Genomic DNA, 20,425 nt, shown 5'->3' on the forward strand with positions numbered 1-20,425 from the left:
TTGCACCCCTTAGAAACCAGCTCTAACAAAAATTCGGTCTGAGCACTGGGAATCTATCACATCTAGCTTGTACATTCTAAAATCTTAACATAGCAAGAAAGACGTTATCTATCTCTCCCCCGCCTACATCAAATAATCCTCAAGTGAAAGGGCAAGATAGAATATTTGCAGAATGTATCCTTTTCCTATGCAATGGTACACTAAAGAGAAATTTTTTAATTGTATGTTTATAAATATTGAGCTTTGTAAAGATAGAGTTTTCTAGGAATAACACCAACAGAAGTTGGTCCAATAAAAGATATTACCTTGCTCACTTTGTCTCTCTCATATCTTGGGATCCACACAGCTACAACTAAACAGCATATTGCAAGCTTAGTTCACTTGCAAATGGAAGTGTTATTACTGTAGCAATGATGTGCATTTTGCCATGTGAAAACTGATCACTCCTTCTCCGGACTTGAGTTCTTCAAATATCATTACAAACAGAAGCAGATGTTATTTGCCTTACTGCTTTATTATCCTGCAAATGCTGAGATTAATTAAATGAATTAGGCTAGAGATTGCAGAGCCTTCCAAAAGAAGTCATTTTAATCTATCGTTTTGGATTCCTTACAAAAAGAAGATAGCTCAAGTATGGTAAATCTGTGATATCTTCTGTGAAAGAGATCAAAGCTACTTACTGCTTACACTTTTGTGCAGATGGTGCCCTCTAGTGCTTGTTCTTTTTACACAACGGGTCTGATTCTTATTTACATTAAGGCCCCTTTACACTGCCTTAGCGTAAATGAGATTCAGACCTTTGTAGTTTAAAAAACACAATCCATAAATTAACATGATTAAAGAAATATATAAATCTTTTGGGGGCTTTCATTGGGATTGTGAACTCAAGGATCTCTCCATTTACTTATTTATTAAAATATAATATTTGTATTATGGTAGCATCTAGAGGCCTCAGTAGTGTTTCAGGGGCCTAGGGTGACCTGATGACCCGATTTTATAGAGACAGTCCTGATTTTTGGGTCTTCTTCTTATATAGGCTCTTATTACCCGCCACCACCATCCCGATTTTTCATACTTGCTATCTGGTCACCTTACGGGGGCCCCATTGTGCTAGGCACTGCACACACACACACACACACACACACACCAAAAACGACAGGCCTTGCTGCAAAAAGCTAAGTACCATCAAAAGCTCCACGTTGCAGTGACTCTTCCTTCTGGCTGAAGTGCAAATGTGGGTCTTTCTTGTAATCTGCCTGTCAATGCCATTTGACACATCAGCCAGATGAGGTCACTCAAGATCAAGATAAAAAAGATCCCTCCACTGCACTCAGACTCTGGTGAGAATACAATCTCTTGGAAAGGGATTTGAATGTCTGGATATCAGTTCTAGGTAGGAACCTTATTTGTGCCACTAAGCATTCAGGCAGAAATAAGGTTTCAGTCTTGCCTTCCGAATACACAACATTGCTGTGTATCTTGTATCTAAAATGGTAAGCACAGTAACTGTGGAATATATTTGCACGTTGCTCTGTGAGATTTTCTGTACATAACTCCTAGCTCCTGAGTGGATTTCTCTACATTACTATCCTCTTCACACTACCTCACACTGTTCCAGGAAATGTTTCTGTCTTTCAATAATAGAATATTCCTGGAATTTTCTTTGTACAGAAAATGTTCTGCTCTGATATAGAAATTATGCAGAAATTTAAGCCTAAAGCTGTGCAGAAATTTAGAGCACAGGTGTATTCATGTTTTTCCCTTTTCAGTCCTCTTCAAGTTGCTACAACCAGTCTATTCAGACCTGTGACTCAAATGAGGGCTAACTCTAGAAGTCTGTAAATAATAGGGAGGCTCTCTCTTTCAGGGAAAACCTCCGTTATTAATCGATGTATCATGTTAATATTGGAGATTTCAGTAACAACAAACCTTATTACCTCTGGCAAAATACATCAACAGAGATGGAAATATCTTCACTATATGATAAGATAAAATTTTGTCAATCTTAAAGAGCACATGCTTCAAAGAAAGCAAGCCACAAACACATGAATTTATCTTTAACACCAAAAACATTAAATGTTTCAGGACAGATGATCTAAGACTCCAATCCTACATTGACTTCAATGGGAGCACGCAGTGTGCCAGAGATGCAAATTCACATCTTGTGTTAGGAATTAAAATAAAAAATCATCATAGCTTGACTGCATATAAAAAAAATTAAGGTCTGGATCACCCTAGATGGATTAGCACAGGAAGAGGACTTCCTGTGTGTGGATCCTGCCCCACTTATTATGCAAAAAGAGGATGGTTTCCTCTTCTGCAGCATGCCTTTCCCATGTATAACTGTACCTATGCAGCTCTTGATGGTCCAGAGGATAGTAGAGCATGTAGAAGCTACTCTCCACAGCACCATCCCAGTATCCTATCCTCTACGCCAGGATTTTTGTGAGGAAATCTTGGTGGGAGGTAGTATAGTTGGGAAATGAACTAGTAGGTTACCTCAGTAACTACTAATGATGGTTTAAGGAAGAAGGAGGGAAGGTGGATAGGTTTGTTTAGATGAAAAGAGGATGGTACCTTGGGAAAGAACTTTGGGTGAGGTTGTAATGTGACTTTATCTTTGTAAAAGATTATGTATGGAGAGTATGCCTTGAGGGCACCTATTTCTCATACCCGTTGGGTGTATGTAATCACCATGCAGTTTTCATGGATATGTGCATGTAGGAACAGGTTATTATTGGTTCAAATGGAGGGCTGGTGAGACAGCATAGAAACAGGCTGAGATTCCAAGTTAGGGTGGGGTCTCATACTTCAGGGTAAAGGTTTTGGGGACCTTTAAGGAATCTTTTTGTCATTGGGTGGGTAAATACCAACTGACTTTCTATTTTGGAGTGGAATACAGTAATGGCAGCCAAATGTATGCAAACAGAACTCTTGGATAGCCCCAATCTCTTGAGTTCTAAGAATATAATCCTGAATGAATGGTAAAGAGTGGCAATTAATGGGATATGTTTGGTGTCACACTAAATCCAAAACCTTTTCCATTTTTGTAGGTAAGTATAGCAAGTTGTCAAATATCTGCTATTTAAAAGAATCTCCTTTACTCCTGAACAGGTCAACTCCGGATCCTGAAACCATGAGGGAGCCAAGCCTTCAGATGGAGAAGTTCTAAGTTCTAGGATGGAGAATCTGGCCTGTCTCCTGAGAGAGGAGGTGTGGAGTAGACAGCAGGGTGATCAGTGGACAGATTGCCATGTGCAAGAGGTAAGGATGTCATATGTGTTGTGGCCATGTTGGGGCTATGAGGATGACCCTGGCTTGTTCCACTTGTATCTTGTGGGGCACTCTAAATAGTAGGGGAAAGGGTGGGAAAGCATATAGGAGGGGTGAATCCCACATAACGAAGAACACATCCACCAGAGATTGGTGACCTAGACCTGCTCTTGAGCAAAATTGTGGGCATTTGGTCTTTTTGGGAGTGGCAAACAGATCTATGTTTGGGAATCCCCAGTGACTGAATATGTGTTGTAGGAGTTTTGTGTTCCTCTCCCACTCATGTTCTTGTGAGAACCTTCTACTCACTGTGTCTGCTGTGGTGTTGAGGTGTCCGCATAGGTAAGTGGCAGAGATATTGATGCCTTGCTGGATACACCAGTTCCACAGTTTCAGAGCTTCTGTACAGAGGGATTGGGACATCACTCTCCCCTGTCTGTTGATTGTGACAAAGTCCCTCCTCTACCTTGGTGGGTCCTGTGCTTATTGGTGGATTTGCTCACCTCACAGATTCACCCTGTGAGTTGGGAAACAGCCCAGAGACCTTCCCTTCTGGTAGAAGCCACAGTCCAGGTCCATTCCTCCTGTGTTTGATCAGGAGTTGAGAGGTTTGGGGGTAACCCAGGTCCACCCTCTTACTCTGGGTTCCAGCCCAGGGCCTGTGGACAGCAGCTGTCTAGATTGCCTCCTGGTACAGTTGCATGACAGCTACAACTCCCTGGGCTACTTCCCCATGGCCTCCTCCTAACACCTTCTTTGTCCTCACCACCAGACCTTCCTCCTGATGTCTGATAACGCTTGTACTTCTCAGTCCTCCAGCAGTATGCCTACTCACTCTCAGCTTCTTGCACACCTCTTGCTCCCAGTTCCTCACACACACTTCCTCTCCTCTGGCCTGATTGGAGTGAGCCCTTTTATACCATCAGAGAGGCCTTAACAACCTCACCTGACTCTTAGCAGGTGAATTGGAGTTAGGTGTTCTTATTAGCCTGGAGCAGCTCCTGCTCTGGTCACTCAGGGAACTGAAAACTGCTTATCCAGTGGCCAGTATATCTCCCTTCTACTACTCTGCTGTTCCCAACTGGCCTGGGTCTATCACATGATACAGAGTTGTCTATCATTACTGTTATGGTCCTGTGTCTGATTACTGGTAGAAACTGTTGTCATGCATTGTGGACTGCCCATAATTCTAGGAGGTTGCTGTGCAATATGGATTCTGAGGGGAACCACTTGCCCTGTACCCTGTGAGTCTGTAGATGTCCTCTTTCCAACCAAGTACTGAGGGTTTGGTATTTCAGGGCTGTATCCAACAGTCTAATGAGTCCTTGATCTTGATCAGTATTGAGAGCAGTTTGTTTAGCCTGTGTCTGTGGGATACATACACTGTGTGTAGCCATCCCCGAAGGCAGCAAATGTGCAATCTAGCATGTTTAACCATGAATATGGCCACTGCTATATGACCGAGCAGCTGTAGACAAGTCCTGGCAGAGACTGATGGGCTAGTTCTCATGGTGGAAATGAGACTGGTTATTGTGGAAAATCCATGAGGTGGGAGAAAGGCTTTGGCCTTTATAGCATCCAATAGGTCCCCAATAAATTCAAGATGGTGTACTGGCAACAGTATCAATTTTTGTATGTTTATCTGGAGACCGATAGTGCCTGTTGCAGAGAAAAGGTATTGGGGCCAGGGTCTGAGGCTGGTCACAATGAGCTCTCCATTAGTAAAAGTTTTAGCCTCAATTCACAATCCTTTCTGGACTAAGCCTTCAATTTGAGGCAGTGGGTACACTTTTGTGATATGTGCCCCTCACCCAAACAGCATATGCACCGTGAGTGGCCATCGCTCACTGAGATGTCATGACAGCAGAGACACCTTAAACCTGGGGAATCCAGGCATAGCGCTGGGTAAGGAGAACTTCCTGGTAGGGAAGGGTGTAGAAAAGGAAACGTACACTAATGTAAAAGTAACAGGGAGGAAAGCTAAGGGGGAAAAATGTTTTATGAGGGGGTAAAGGGAAGAAAAAAATTAAAGGAAACAGCTGCTAAGTAGGAAATAGTAATGAAAATACTAGTATTACTAAGGGAAGTAAAGACATAGACAGGGCTCTGCTAAGGATTCTGTCCCAGATCAAGGTGGTTAAGAAGGAACTGAGGGTGTTTGGACTGCACAGCACTATATAGATGCCGCTCATATTACAAGATGGGGAGGAGTGCACGTATGGCACAACGGGCACTGCAACCAAAGACCTCCAATTCCAGGCACAGGGACGCTACCACACCTATAGTGGAGCACCCATATGGACAGTACGCAAAAAAGAAGCTTCACAACCATGGACAGGAAGTTCCAGTAAGGCAAGAAACCATTCGTGTTCCTTCTTTCTTGGTCCCCTTCCATAGGTTTTCTACACTGGGTAAATCTGGTCTAAGATTTGATTAGAAGTTTTAGAATATTGCAAAGCTAAGATATTTTAACATTTAGGGGGAGATTTTCAAAGGCAGAAACGGGAGTTAGGTGCCCAACTTCTATTTACTTTCAGTGGAAGTTGGTGCCTACGTGCCGTATATGCCTCTGAAAATCTCCCCTTTATTCTGTATTTTTGTGCATATTTTAAATAACTAAATCTCTCATTCACCAATCAGATAGCAAATAGCTAGGACTTTTACAAGCTATTGCTGTATTTTAAGGCACAAGTGAAAGGGTGTAGACATCCTGCCAAACACCTTGTTATACAGAATATGGCTCTTTGTAATATGCAATTAAAAATAATTGAAAGTACTAAACTGGAAATTACTGTCATGTAATTGGAGTCTTGATATTAGGAACTGATTTCACAGCACTTAAACTCCTTTAGAAAAAAACAATAAATTTTGTTGGCATTTGACTTCTGGTTAACACGGTGTAATGTGATCACAGTAACAGTATCAGTCCAATCCTGCACTCCTTACAGAAGGAAAGCTGAATTTGACTTCAATGAGACTTTTCCCTGTGTGAAAAATTCAGGACTGGGCCTTTGATAACAATTTACACTATTAAGCAACATATTTAATAATATCAGCTGTCAAAGAGGAATGGTTTAATGATGGGAACAGAAGCCTGGGGCCAGGACTTTCAGATTTCCAATCCCTGCCTTGACAATTACTTCTACTGTGGCTTTCTGTAACTCTTCTTATCCACTTGGGCAAGTCTACTTAATATTTCCCTTCTGTAAAATGATGTTTGCAACATTTATTGACCTACGTCTTATGAGGATTGATGTTTATAAAGCGTTCTGAACAAGAAAAATATTTATTATTATAACATCCTGCCCAACGTCTTGCATGCAGAACTTTTCTTCAATTTAGTGATGGGTTTTGCATAAAAATCAATGGCAAGATATTTCCCATAGTTACATTTTTTTCATATACCCATTCTATTTTCTTATAAAACGGAGGAACTTTACAAATTAATGTTTTATAAATAGCAGATGGTTGGCTTTTGCAACCAATACAACAAAAATATTTTCTAAAGGATAATGAAAGCCATTTTAATATAAATGTACTGTAGAAAATACAATATAAGATATAAACAATTATTTTACAAGGAACATGCAAGATAAAAGGTACACTGAAATAAACAAGGGAAATATAAAAGTTTGTACAAAATATAGAATATCTATTTTAATACTGCTAAAGAAAATACAGGGCAGGGTAGGCAGGCCAGAAGCAGGACACAAATATTTTACCCACAAATATTCTGCACCCAGTGAAGCTCCAATGGAATTTCAAGAGGAAACTGTGGCCAGTGTGGTCTGTAGTAGAGGTCCTATTAAAGCCATACTATGAGGGAGCTGCTGAGAGTACGAGCTCATAGGCATTGGGCCTCTGAATGGATGATCAGGGCCTATCATGGATTGTTTGGGAGCCACTAGATTTGTGCATTCCCCAGCCCCTCCACACAGATAGTGGTGATACCCCACAAGGTGATCTTCATGGAGATTACTGCCTCAGAGCCACATCATGGTTCAACCCTGACCTTTAACACAGTTTATAACAGTAGTATAGTGTGTCCCATAGAGTGTTTGACATATGCAGTAAAAGATGCAATTAATTCTAATAAGCTAACTATTAAAGCTCCAAGTCTGAAACTAGTCTAAGGTTAGTTACAATACATCTCCAGTGCATAAGCAGAATTTTAAAAAAGGAAGAAAAATGGGGGAAAACCCAAAGAAAGGAATTCCAGCACAGATCTTTACAACTCAGACTGGCCTGATAGGTTAGTGTTAAAAGGCTATATGACATTTGATTGTGTTTTCAACAAAGACCAGTAGCTGCTCTGTGATAGCAAGTTCTCAGCATGTTGGTAAAATGATTCATTAAAGTTGAATTCCATTCAACACTATCTTTGGAAGAAAATTTGAATGAATATTCAGCGTATGACCCATCATTTTTTAAAGTGGCCCATCCGCTGAAGACTAATTGACCCTCTTGATGTCAAGAATTAATATTGTACATGTGATTGTTACTTTGACTTAATATAGTATTATTTCACTATGTTAATATTAAGAGCAATTATTTCACTTATTGCCCCTTGAAGTTTAGCATTAATGTAAAAGTGTATTCCAGCCAAAATCAACCCCAGACACAGTTCCTTTTGACAATCTATTTCTAGACAAGATGGGAATAATTTGCAGAGGGGCTATGAGTGGAAGGCATGACCACATCAGTGAGCATAAATGGACAGACATCTCAATCATATCCCCTGACTATTAGATCACACCATATATAAAGCCCCTTCTGCAGCTCTAGTCATGGAAAGTCTGTGGGGAAACCACTTTCTGATTGTGTCTGTAAGAGACTAGAACAAGTATAGCCAACTTCTGCCCTGTGCTCCCATTGCTGGCTCTGGGTTTTCTGGAGGCTGGCTATTTTGCAGTGCCAGAATTTGGCCTACTGACCTGTGTAGAAGTTACAAAGACAAAAAGAAAGTCAAGGATATGCAAGTGAAAATATTGTAATAGAGCCTAAAGGGCAATCAACCCTTTTAGAGTCTGCATTTATGCAATGTTATTTTAATGGACTTGCTACTGTTTATCCAAAGTAACTTCAGCTACTGTATATGCTTGATATAACACACTCATATGAATGAACACAGAGAATCAATATATTTGAATATGAACTTAAAAGTCTAGCTAAACAAAGCCATATTTCAATAAAGTAGCATTAAATACTAACAAACTTCTAATATTTTATTTTGGTGGTAAAATACTTGAATTCACTTTGACTGAATAACATTAGCTTGAAGAATTTTTATTAAACAAATTAATGATTTTTTCTAAGAAAATAAAAAGTTCAAATCCACATCTTTTTCAAAGTTTCTTTTCCTTCTCCCCTAGAGACTGAAATTGAGATGAAGATATTTTTATAGAGTTTAATTTTGCTTTTTTCCTCCCAATTCGCAATATGAGAATTTATTTCACCTCAACACTTTTAGATTTTAGTCTGTTTCACAGAAATTTTTTTTATTCCTGAATTTTTTAAATTGAGGCATGTTAAGGAGTTTCTGAGGGGATTTTGGCAGAAGTTTCGGTCAAATGTTTAACATTTTCCTGTGCCAGCTTCAGCATCTGCTGTAGTAAAATCCCAATGAATATCTTTAGTTCTCTTAGCAGTTCATGCATGTGGCCAAGTTGAATTTGTTTTGATCTGCTATTAGAATTGTTTGGTATGTGTTTTACTGTTTCTGACAGCTTCAAATGAGTAACTAGGCTAGCAGTGTTTGCTCCCTTTCTGTGCCAATTACTTGCTTCTGTCTCTTAAAATGAGTTGGCATCATCATGGTACTTCCAAATTTGCTGTGAATGGGGATTTTCTAGTAATCAACCCTACATTTACTATTTTGTGGTGAATTTTATAAAATGATTTTTTTTAATCTGTTTATCTTTTAAACCTTTGAATAAAAGCTATAATTTTGTGCCTCTAGGCCTTTCTGCCATTTCCTTTTCTATTTTCTTCATCTGCTTTACTGTTTCTTTGTTCCTTTGGTTTTTAAAACACTATTCTGTTCATTTGCTCTAAATGTATTGAGTCTGAATTTATGATCAGAATTATGTTTTATTTTTTGAAAAGAAACAGAATGAGGAGTTTTCCAAGGGTTCATGTGTGACATCTTTTTTTTCATTTCTGCTCTTCCCATATGTTTTGGGAAGGACAATATTTCTGGAGGCTGAGCAGTACTTTTTGATAATATTAGAATTTTCAAGTTTGGTTTTTGTGTTCCCATGGGAACATGAAACTTATTTGGTTTTTTTTTTATTTTAAGACTAATATCGATTCCTGTAACTTTTTCATTACCAACTGTTCTATGTCTTGCAAGGTATTTAAGAAAATCACCAAATTTCTGCAAGAAATTATTTAAAGATCTTTCTCTTGTATTTCTTCTAAAACCAATTAGGTTTCTCCTTAGTCTTTTTGATAATTTATTCTGAACAGTAACTGGTGTACCATAAACTGTAAAATAGTTGGATGAGTTATCATGAACTACTGGATTTTTAAAAACCTTTACTCTTTTCTGTATGTATATTTCTCTTTTTCTTCTTTCCTTCAGTACTAACATTTGCTCCTTCTTGGCATTATTTGTTGAGTTCTTTTTTCTCCAGTTAGCTTTTCTGTTCTTAATATTTTTAGTATATTTTAATGTTTGTTGTTTTTTGGCTTTTCCAGCCCAGGGATATAATCCTCTGACATATTTAGGTGTTTGTTTCTGAATTCTAAACTTTATATTCCTATCTTGTTCCTGCAGTTTGCCTTTACTGGTCTGTTTGTTTTCTATCATACATATTTGTGTTTTATTGTATTTTCTGGAAATCCAGCTGTCATTTCTTGTGGCCCTTAGTATTGACTTTGCTAAAATAAATCTTTTCCTCCTTTTTTCCAAAGATACTCTTCTCCTTTTTTCAGAAGCCCACCTAATCTTCTGTGAATCATCAGCATCTACATAAGTATTTTGCTTTTTCTGAGTAATAATCTCCTGAAGATTCTAAAAAAGAAAAAATATATATAATAAATTTTAGTATGCTCCATAGTACATGTGTGTGTAATTTAGATAGTGTGGCAAGGCACCTTCTTGGTCTCCCCAGCCTCTGTGGCTTTTAGCCCTGGCAAGACAGGCTTGGGTAAAATAGTCCCTTTTGGTGGCACATGGGAAGTCCATTCCTTCCCTCCACCAGTCTTTTTAGCATGTTTTTCTCCCTTATGGGAGAGAATGCAGCCTCCCCTCCTAGTGAGGCTCACTGTCTTGCTGCTCCTAACCTACTGGCAGCAGAGCTCCTTCTTTCTCCTCTCCTCTCCTCTCCCCCCCCCCCCCCCCGAGGGTTTAAAAAGGTCTCAGGCAGCCCTTAGTTGGAATCAGCTGATCCTAATTAACCTCAGGTAGCTCCCTCTCAGTTGATTCTAATTGATACTCTGGTAACCCCTTCTCAGCTGAACCTGATTGACCTGTAGTTACCCCCCAGCCCCAGCTGATAGGGAGGAGGGACTTTTAACCCTCTGAGACTGATTTCTGCCCCCTCCCTTGCAACTATCTGTCCTGACTTTATCACAAGAGATAGATAGATCTGCTATCTGCTGCAAATCACAGACTACCTATTTACATCTGTAAGGTACCTAGGAATTGTCATACTGGACTGTTCCATCTAGTCCAATATCCTGCCTTTGACAGTGGCTGTTACCAGAGAAATGAACAAGAAATCCCACAATTAACAGTTTGGAACAAGTGTAGAAGGTTAGGAATAACAGGAGAAGCTGCTTCCTGACATCCATAAATTATAATTGTACAAAAAAAATCTTAACTTATGTAACTGTGGATGTTCTCATTATTCATGTAAATGTCCCGATTCCATTTTTTAACCCTGCTATACTCTTAGCCACAGTGATAGTTTGTAGTAATGAGTACCAGAGGTTAATTATGCTATTTTGTTTTGTTTTGTTTTTGTTTAAGGTAAAATTGGGGAGGGATAGCTCAGTGAAATTGCCCATTGGCCTGCTAAACCCAGGGTTATTAGTTCAATCCCTGAGGAGGCCACTTACGGATCTGGGGCAAAAATCAGTACTTGATCCTGCTAGTGAAGGCAGGGGGCTAGAATTGATGACCTTTCAAGGTCCCTTCCAGTTCTAGGAGATAGGTATATCTCCGATTAAAAAAAATACATTCCCATACAAACACACTATTGCCTGGTTTCTGAAGTGTTTTGGGGTTTTTCTTGTTCAAATGCTTTAAGAAAACACATGTTGATTTAAAAATACAAGGGGAGGCTTATCTTAATCGTATAAGCAGTCTGCAAGCTACAAACTCCATTTAATATGTACATATTGATTCTTCACATTGATGGTTGTCTAGTCATTTATACATATGCAAACTGAGTATAAAATATCACCAAAATCAAAGTGGCAGCATTTTACACCTTACTTTCATTCAGTTTGCACATTGTAAATGACTACACAAGATACAAGGAAGCGGAGAATCAGACCTTGTCTACACTGAGAATTTATCCTGGTTGCAGCAATCACTAGTCAGTTCAGTGCAGCTGCACTGTTGCAAACCCTGACTTTAGACAAGGAGAGCTATGATTTGCACCAGTGGCGTATACTCCTACCCGAAACTGAAGGGAAGCTCCCCTAGTACACATAGGAGTTTTCCTTATCTACATTTGAGGTTTACATTAGTTCAGCTATAATAGATGGTCATTGATTAGGAATTTGCTCTGATTCCAACAAGGCAAATAAGGTCCTCAGGCCCTTAAGTCCATAGTTATAGACTCAGACTTTAAGATCAGAAGAACATAACGTAAGAACATAAGAATGGCCATACTGGGTCACACCAAAGGTCCATCCAGCCCAGTATCCTGTCTACTGATAGTGGCCAATGCCAGATGCCCCAGAGGAAGTGAACCTAACAGGTAATGATCAAGTGATCTCTCTCCTGCCACCCATCTCCATCCTCTGACAAACAGAGGCTAGGGACACCATTCCTTACCCATCCTGGCTAATAGCCGTTAATGGACTTAACCGCCATGTATTTATCTAGTTATCTTTTAAACCCTGTTATAGTCCTAGCCATCACAACCTCCTCAGGCAAGAAGTTCCACAGGTTGACTGTGTGCTGTGTGAAGAACTTCCTTTTATTTGTTTTAAACCTGCTTTCATTTGGTGCCCCCTAGTTCCTATATTATGGGAACAAGTAAATAACTTTTCCTTATTCACTGTCTCCACACCACTCATGATTTTTTATACCTCTATCATATCCCCCCTTTGTCTTCTCTTTTCAAGCTGAAAAGTCCTAGCCTCTTTAATTTCTCCTCATATGGAACCTGTTCCAAACCCCTAATCATTTTAGTTGCCCTTCTCTGAACCTTTTCAAATGCCAGTATACCTTTTTTGAGATCAGGAGACCACATCTGTACACAGTATTCAAGATGTGGGCATACCATGGATATATATAAGGGCAATAAGATATTCTCCATCTTATTCTCTATCCCTTTTTTAGTGATTCCTAACATCCTGTTTGCTTTTTTGACTGCCACTGCACACTGCGTGGACGTCTTCAGAGAACTATCCACGATGACTCCAAGATCTCTTTCCTGATTAGTTGTAGCTAAATTAGCCCTCATCATCATATTGTATGTATAGTTGGGGTTATTTTTTCCAATGTGCATTACTTTACATTTATCCACATTAAATTTCATTTGCCATTTTGTTGCCAATCACTTAGTTTTGTGAGATCTTTTTGAAGTTCTTCACAGTCTGCTTTGGTCTTAACTATCTTGAGCAGTTTAGTATCATCTGCAAACTTTGCCACCTCACTGTTTACCCCTTTCTCCAATCATTTATGAATAAGTTGAATAGGATTGGTCCTAGGACTGACCCTTGGGAACACCACTAGTTACCCCTCTCCATTCTGAAAATTTACCATTTATTCCTACCCTTTGTTCCCTGTCTTTTTAACCAGTTCTCAATCCATGAAAGGATCTTCCCTCTTATCCCATGACAACTTAATTTACGTAAGAGCCTTTGGTGAGGGACCTTGTCAAAGGCTTTCTGGAAATCTAAGTACACTATGTCCACTGGATCCCCCTTGTCCACATGTTTGTTGACCCCTTCAAAGAACTCTAATAGATTAGTAAGACACGATTTCCTTTACAGAAACCATGTTGACTTTTGCCCAACAATTTATGTTCTTCTATGTGTCTGACAATTTTATTCTTTACTATTGTTTCAACTAATTTGCCCGGTACTGATGTTAGACTTACCAGGTCTGTAATTGCCAGGATCACCTCTAGAGCCCTTTTTAAATATTGGCGTTACATTAGCTATCTTCCAGTCATTGGGTACAGAAGCTGATTTAAAGGACAGGTTAAAACCATAGTTAATAGTTCCGCAATTTCACATTTGAGTTCTTTCAGAACTCTTGGGTGAATGCCATCTGGTCCCGTGACTTGTTACTGTTAAGTTTATCAATTAATTCCAAAACCTCCTCTAGTGAACACTTCAATCTGTGACAATTCCTCAGATTTGTCACCTACAAAGGACGGCTCAGGTTTGGGAATCTCCCTAACATCCTCAGCCGTGAAGACTGAAGCAAAGAATTCATTTAGTTTCTCCGCAATTATTTTATCGTCTTTAAGTGCTCCTTTTTTATCTAGATTGTCTGTTCTTCAAACTCCTTTTTGGCTTTTCTTATTACATTTTTACACTTAATTTGGCAGTGTTTATGCTCCTTTTTATTTACCTCACTAGGATTTGACTTCCACTTTTTAAAAGATGCTTTTTTATCTCTCACTGTTTCTTTTACATGGCTGTTAAGCCACAGTGGTTCTTTTTTAGTTCTTTTACTGTGTGTTTTAATTTGAGGTATACATTTAAGTTGGGCCTCTATTATGGTGTCTTTGAAAAATGTCCATGCAGCTTGCAGGGATTTCCCTCTAGTCATTGTACCTTTTAATTTCTGTTTAACTAACCTCCTCATTTTTGCATAGTTCCCCTTTCTGAAATTAAATGCCACAGTGTTGGGCTATTGAGGTGTTCTTCTCACCACAGGAATGTTAAATGGACCATTGTGATCATGTCTGACGTCCTGCACATTGCAGGTCACAGAACCCCACCCAGAGAATTGCCATCTTATATCACTAGAACAAGTAACTCTTTAATACACATTTTTTCATACCACATTTGGAGGGTGAGGGTGCGGCTGCTACTGTACTAAAATAAATTAAAATAATTTAATTAAGTATAGGTTGTTTACAGAAGTATTATTGTATATTTATTATTTATACAGAGAAATTTATTGTGCAGCCAATAATACATATACAATATTCATCACTTATTATAGATGATGTAATTCATTTGTCAAAAATTTATGCGGCTTAGTTGCATTTTTTATGTTACTAGGTTTAAGTAATACTTGCATTATTTTTACAAATTTCCAACACAAAATAGAGCAGCACAAAAGTTGAATAACCACTTAAGTTCTGAAACTTTGGATTTATGTGCAGATCTTCTAATAGTTCTCTGCGTACAAATCCTCTACACAGAGATACTAGCGGAAGAATGGATTTAAGAAAATTTACTGTTTTATTTGTTAGAAACACAAATTCTAAATAAAAAACAATGGTGATTGGCCCCAAATCTTCTATTAAAGGCATGTTTCCAGGCACGGGAAGGATATCCCTGCAGCCCTGCCCCTTCCACATGAGACCCCACTCTCTGCGGCAGGAGCCCTGAGCCCCCTGTCCCCACAGCCAGAGAAACTCTGGGCCATCTGGAACCCTGAGCCACCCTTCCCCACTCCCACCACCAGAGGAGCCTCAGGCCAGCCCAAGCAGCCACAGCACTGGGCTGGCCCGAGGAGCCCCACTCCAGTGTTCCGCAGCAGTGGCTCCCTGGCCTGTTTTATCCACCACCCATGGTCTATGCCTCCCTACTCACACACCCTTAACCCTCATCTGCACAAAATGGGGGAAATCAGCCACAATGTGTCCTCTATGCTTGGTCCAAGTAATAGAATGATCAGTCTTTACATTGTATTTGATAATTGTATCTAACTTTCCATTCTTACCTTCAAAGGTAACTGTTTCCTAGGTATTAATTCTGTTGGTTCCAAATCTCCCAGAATCTTCGACATCATTTCATTAACTTCTTCATTGCTCTGGCGCACATGTGATGTTAATAATTCCTCCTCTATTGAAATAAGTCATCATAAAAAAAACTGTCATAGGGATGCACTAAATATATCAAACAAACAATAGCTTGAGTGTACATTAATTTTTGGAAATTATTTGATAAAATATATTTGTTTAGAATACATCTGAACATTTTATATGTTTTAAAATGGGCTGGATAAAAGGAGGACTCTGCCTGGACGTTACAAAGGGGTTCAGAACCATGCAGTGTCAATTAGGTACCTTAATCTCATTTTATATATATGATGAAGATGCTAGTCGTGACTCCATAGTAAAAGAAATCTTGAAAAATACAGTTAAAGTGTGAATTTATTTAATCAGTTCCGTAGGGGAAAAAAATTACTTCCCAAACTCACAGTACTTTTTAATGGGATCAAATATTTTACTTTTTGTGAAAGCTTTAAGTGATTCCATTGAATAGGTTTAATAAAATTAGAAGCGTTTTAAAATATATATTGTTTTTCATGTACACTGATTTTATAACATTTCTTTGTGCCTCCTGGTTTAATATTGCTAGAAATTAGAAATGTAAAACCAATTAGTATAGGATATGTGTTTAATTTAACATTTACACAATAAAGTACAGCTTATTCCATAACTACTTCCATTTATGCCATGTATTGACGACAAATACATTTGATGATGAATGCATTTTATGATAATGTAAGGAAGGCATTTTGCTGCAATGAAGCCAACTTAGACTGTATTAGATAAAAGCTGCAGTCCAAATTTACAGACTAAGAAGAAGTCACAGCAGGGCCTCCAGAACCCCTGCCTTCATACCCCATGGCTGTCCTTGGCATCTTCCCCAGCTGTTCCATCTCTTCCTGTCAGAAGACTTACCTCACCCTTATTTTTGCTCTTCCGCTCTATCAGTATTTGTAATGCCTCAATCACACAGACAGGCAACCAAACTCAATTCAATTAATTTTATTTCAATTCAGTAATACTTTATTGACCTGATGAGATATACAAGTATTGCCACAGTGTAAGAGAGACAGAACACTAAGAGGTCTATCATAAGAGGTACAATTTGCTCAGAATGAGGCAGTATCAGCAGGGGACAATTTGCCTTTGCAACCTTTCACTTCTTGAATAACAGTGCTTATATTCACATTGAGATTACTTTATTAACAAGTATATGTAATAATGTTTCCAAACTAGAGTTCCATTTCTGAACAGTACTGTCCTCTTTATGTACAGTGGAGCTGCTCTGTGCCAGGCTAGATCTCTAGCATAAATGAGACTGGTCTAATTTGTGCTGGGCTCCCACAAAGCCCAAAATATCTCAAGACATAAAGAAGGTTGTAAGGGTAAGATTCAAAGCATTTTAAATTCATAACTATTGTGCCAATCAGTAACTAGGTTTCAGGAGTCCTGAATCAAATTTACCAAAACACAGTTTTGTAATTAAGAAGCCTAAACTGATCCTTAGCCACATCTCAGAATCACCACAAAACAAATAATCGCTCCTGAGAACAAAAGAAGCCCCAAACTTGAATATCACTATGTTTGAAGCTAGTCTGTGCTATTTACCTCCCTTTAATTAAGAAGCATCAAAGTTCCAAGCAATTGTTAATAGAATAAACAAACCAAAAAAGCTAACACAATACAGCATTATCTTTAATAAGAGAGCTTATGCAGATAAAACATACAAAACAGATTTAGACACTCCTACCAATCATAGAATATCAGGGTTGGAAGGTCATCTAGTCCAACCCCCAGACAGATTTTTACCCCAGTTCCCTAAATGGCCCCCTCAAGGATTAAACTCACAAGCCTGGGTTTAGCAGGCCAATGCTCAAACCACTGAGCTATCCCTCCCCCCAAGTTTAATCTTTGGTGTGTTAAATATTCAAATGATAGTCTCAGTCAAGAACAATATGATCTACTTTTACCTGATTCCTTTGGCATTATGATAATATCAGGTCTAGTTCTCCTTGACTTCATTAAATCAGTTTTAAAGCTGTCAATCTGTGTTAATTTGACCTATAAAAAACATAAGTGATTCAGGAAATACTGTGTTTACACTTCTAAAGGCAATAGTGAATGTGTTTGTTTCACTCAAAAGAAAATGTAAATACAACTATCAAACAGGAGTGCTGGAACAATTTTTATAGCTGGGGTGCTGAAAGCCATTGAACCAAACTGTAAACCCTACATATAATGGAAACCACTTCAAGCCAAGGGGTGCTGCAGCACCCACAACACCCCTAGTTCCAGGACCTATGCTATCAAAAATCTAAATTCAATAGTAATTGTGAGATCTGACAGAATCATAGTAAAAGCCAGGATGGACTGAGCCAGAATTTGGATGTGAGAAACCCAAGGAACTTTCTGGAAGTACTATTGGTCTTTAAATATCTGGTATTCTTTCTTTAGAATCGGTGCTTAATCAAATGCTCTGTTGTAGAGCACTGTACTGCAAAATACGCAGAAGGTGTAAAATAAGTTCATAGCAATTTACTATTGTTAAAGATCCCATGATTATTCTGCTAAAGCATGTTAACCCTGATGTCCTGAATAAATTCTAATATAGATACTCCTATTCTGCCTACCTAAACTCTCCTTTCCAGTTTCATTTTTAGAAGATACTTTCCACTTGCTTTACTAAATTTAAGTATTATTGTTGCATACTGCTAAACACTGGCTGAATTTCAACAGTAGATGAAGTAATTCCTGAATACAATTTGTCATCTCCATTTTTAAAGTATCTTGGGTTCTTTCTGATGAAAGAAGCTGTCACTAATTTTTACCTGTGATATTGTGAATTTTATAAGTATTTTAAAATCAAAATACATAAGAGTTATAATATAAACATAAGGTCATTATTATTAAATGTGTGTGAACCTATCAGTTAACTTAAATGAAGTTCTATAATAAAAGTTTAAAGCGCTTCAGTATACTATCTAGATGCTAGGTTAAATTCATCCATCATGAAACCCCATCAGTTTCAGTGGAGTCTGAAAAATGGGGAAAGCTTTCCATCATTCTTGCTCACAAAGTGCATCACAAAACTCAGTCTACACACAAGCTTACCTAAACATTTGAGTTTCTTTCCAAAAGACTAAACAACTCAGCTGTGGTATCAAGTAATTATATATAGAAGGGCTTATAGTTGTTTAAAGGTTTACAACAGCTGGAAACACTGGTCTCTATCCAGGAGCAAATTTTGTTTCTAAATTGAACTTTTTAAAATGTAAGATAATAAAAAAAGATACTTTAAGAAAAACAAAGTTCATCTGAAGCATGATATTTGGTTAATGATTTACGTAATCACTTTCATTACATAGGGAGAATATACCTTAAAAATGTTGCTATAGTCAAAAAAATTGACTAGAAAAATCACATTGTGGTGTCCCATATGTAACTCTCCCTCAAGTATGACCAGATCCAGTGTGTTCAGTACATATATCAAAATGATTTTTCTATAACCAGCACTGTGACCTGAAAATCCAACTCTGTTATTACTGCCTCCTTACATCATCACTAACTAGTACAAAAGATCCTAAACTCAGAATTTAACTGATGATTCTGTTGACAATGCATACAGCTCTTTCAAATAAAACTGTATTGGCTCTCCAGTGCTAACAGTATTTAAAATTTGTTTGTGTCCATTAAGTAAACAGATAGAAATTGAAGGTGCACAAAAGGCAGAAATTTAGAGTAAGAAGGTGCTGGGTTTTAATAGTCACTTCTCTGATTACACCTATGTTTTAATATATCCTTGATTCCTTCCTAATAAATAATAAAAAAGATTTTACCTGGTATGCAGTCTTGTGACCTGAGAGAAAAGGGAAAGTTGCATAGTTTAGAAGGATATTTGTAAGAAATCTTATTTGACACTCTTTCCAATTACTTTCATTTGATGCTTAAACATTTTCCATCCTTTGTTAATTAGAACATACAATCACTCAGCAGTTGTAGATTCTGAATCCAGTCTCCATTTTTATTATATATGTTGAATTGTTATATATGTTGAATCAATGTTATAAAATTAATTTTCAAAAACATGGAATCTTCCTTTTAATTTTACTAATTTTCCAGTTGTGTAGTTTACTATCATTTAGGTGGTCTTAAATAATTTCATGTGTCTTTGATGTTTAAATCCTTGGGTTGCCAGGCATCTGGTTTTTGACTGGAACATGGTTGAAAAGAGATCCTGGGGGCTCCAGTCAGCACCACTGACCGAACCATTAAAAGTCCAGTCAGCAGCGCAGCGGGGCTAAGGCAGGCTCCCTGCCTACCCTGGCTCCATGCAGCTCCCAGAAGTGGCCGGCATTTCCCTCTATCTCCAAGGCAGAGGCATGGCCACAGGAGCTCCGTGTGCTGTCCCTGCACCAAGTGCCAGCTCCGCAGCTCCCATTGGCAAGGAACCGCAGCCAATAAGAGCTGTGGGGCGGCGCCTGTGGACGGGGGCAGGCAGAGTTCGCTGGCTGTGCCTCTGCTTAGGAGCTGGAGCGAAATGCTGGCTGCTTCTGGGAGCTGTCCGAGGTAAACACTGCCCAGAGCCCGCACCCCAAATCCCCTCCTGAACACCAACCCCCTGCCCCAGCCCTGAATCCTCTCCCACACCCAAACTCCCTCCGAGAGCCTGCACCCCCTCACAAACCCCTACCTCCTGCCCCAGTCCTGAGCCCCCTCCTGCACCCAAACTCCCTCCCAGAGCCTGTACCCCATGACCCCTCCCCCATCCCAGCCCTGTGCCCCCTTCCATGCCCAAACTCCCTCCCAGAGCCCGCACCCCCTCCTGCACTCTGAACCCTTCAGCCCCAGCCCCAAACCAGAGCTAACACCCCCAGCCCAGAGCCTGTACCCCCTCCCACACCCTATCCCCCTGCCCCAGCCTGGAGCCGCTCCCACACTCCAACCCCCTCATTTCTGCCCCACCCCAGAGTCCTCGCCCCCTCCCACACCCCACCCCTCTGCTCAGCCCAGCC

The 20,425-nt window shown here is 39.2% G+C and overlaps 1 protein-coding gene across 2 annotated transcripts; it reads right to left on the reverse strand.

The window, feature by feature from the left end:
• Window positions 1-7,193: 7,193 nt before the first annotated feature.
• LOC116831891 (uncharacterized) lies at window positions 7,194-19,874 on the reverse strand. 2 transcript variants are annotated; one of them, XM_075071079.1, is made up of 5 exons: window positions 19,394-19,874; window positions 19,250-19,269; window positions 17,384-17,474; window positions 15,362-15,483; window positions 7,194-10,288 (listed from the first exon to the last, which is right to left on the reverse strand). In XM_075071079.1, exons 3-5 carry the CDS (start codon window positions 17,433-17,435, stop codon window positions 9,272-9,274), a joined length of 1,191 nt encoding a protein of 396 aa, XP_074927180.1. In that variant the 5' UTR covers window positions 17,436-17,474; window positions 19,250-19,269; window positions 19,394-19,874; the 3' UTR covers window positions 7,194-9,271. The 2 variants fall into 2 exon arrangements, with proteins under 2 accessions (XP_074927180.1, XP_074927181.1); XM_075071080.1 differs by lacking the exon at window positions 17,384-17,474.
• Between the last annotated feature and the right edge of the window lie 551 nt (window positions 19,875-20,425).

This window comes from Chelonoidis abingdonii, chromosome 11 (genome assembly GCF_003597395.2).
Source record: "Chelonoidis abingdonii isolate Lonesome George chromosome 11, CheloAbing_2.0, whole genome shotgun sequence".
Lineage (NCBI taxonomy): Eukaryota > Metazoa > Chordata > Testudines > Testudinidae > Chelonoidis > Chelonoidis abingdonii.

Excerpts from the sequence above, each read along its gene's own strand:
- LOC116831891 (XM_075071079.1), bottom strand. The coding sequence starts at position 17,435 with ATGAAGTCAAGGAGAACTAGACCTGATATTATCATAATGCCAAAGGAA. Across the intron at positions 15,484-17,383 it reads CATAATGCCAAAGGAATCAG|AGGAGGAATTATTAACATCA; the intron begins GTAAAAGTAGAT and ends TTATTTCAATAG. Across the intron at positions 10,289-15,361 it reads GGAAACAGTTACCTTTGAAG|AATCTTCAGGAGATTATTAC; the intron begins GTAAGAATGGAA and ends TTTCTTTTTTAG.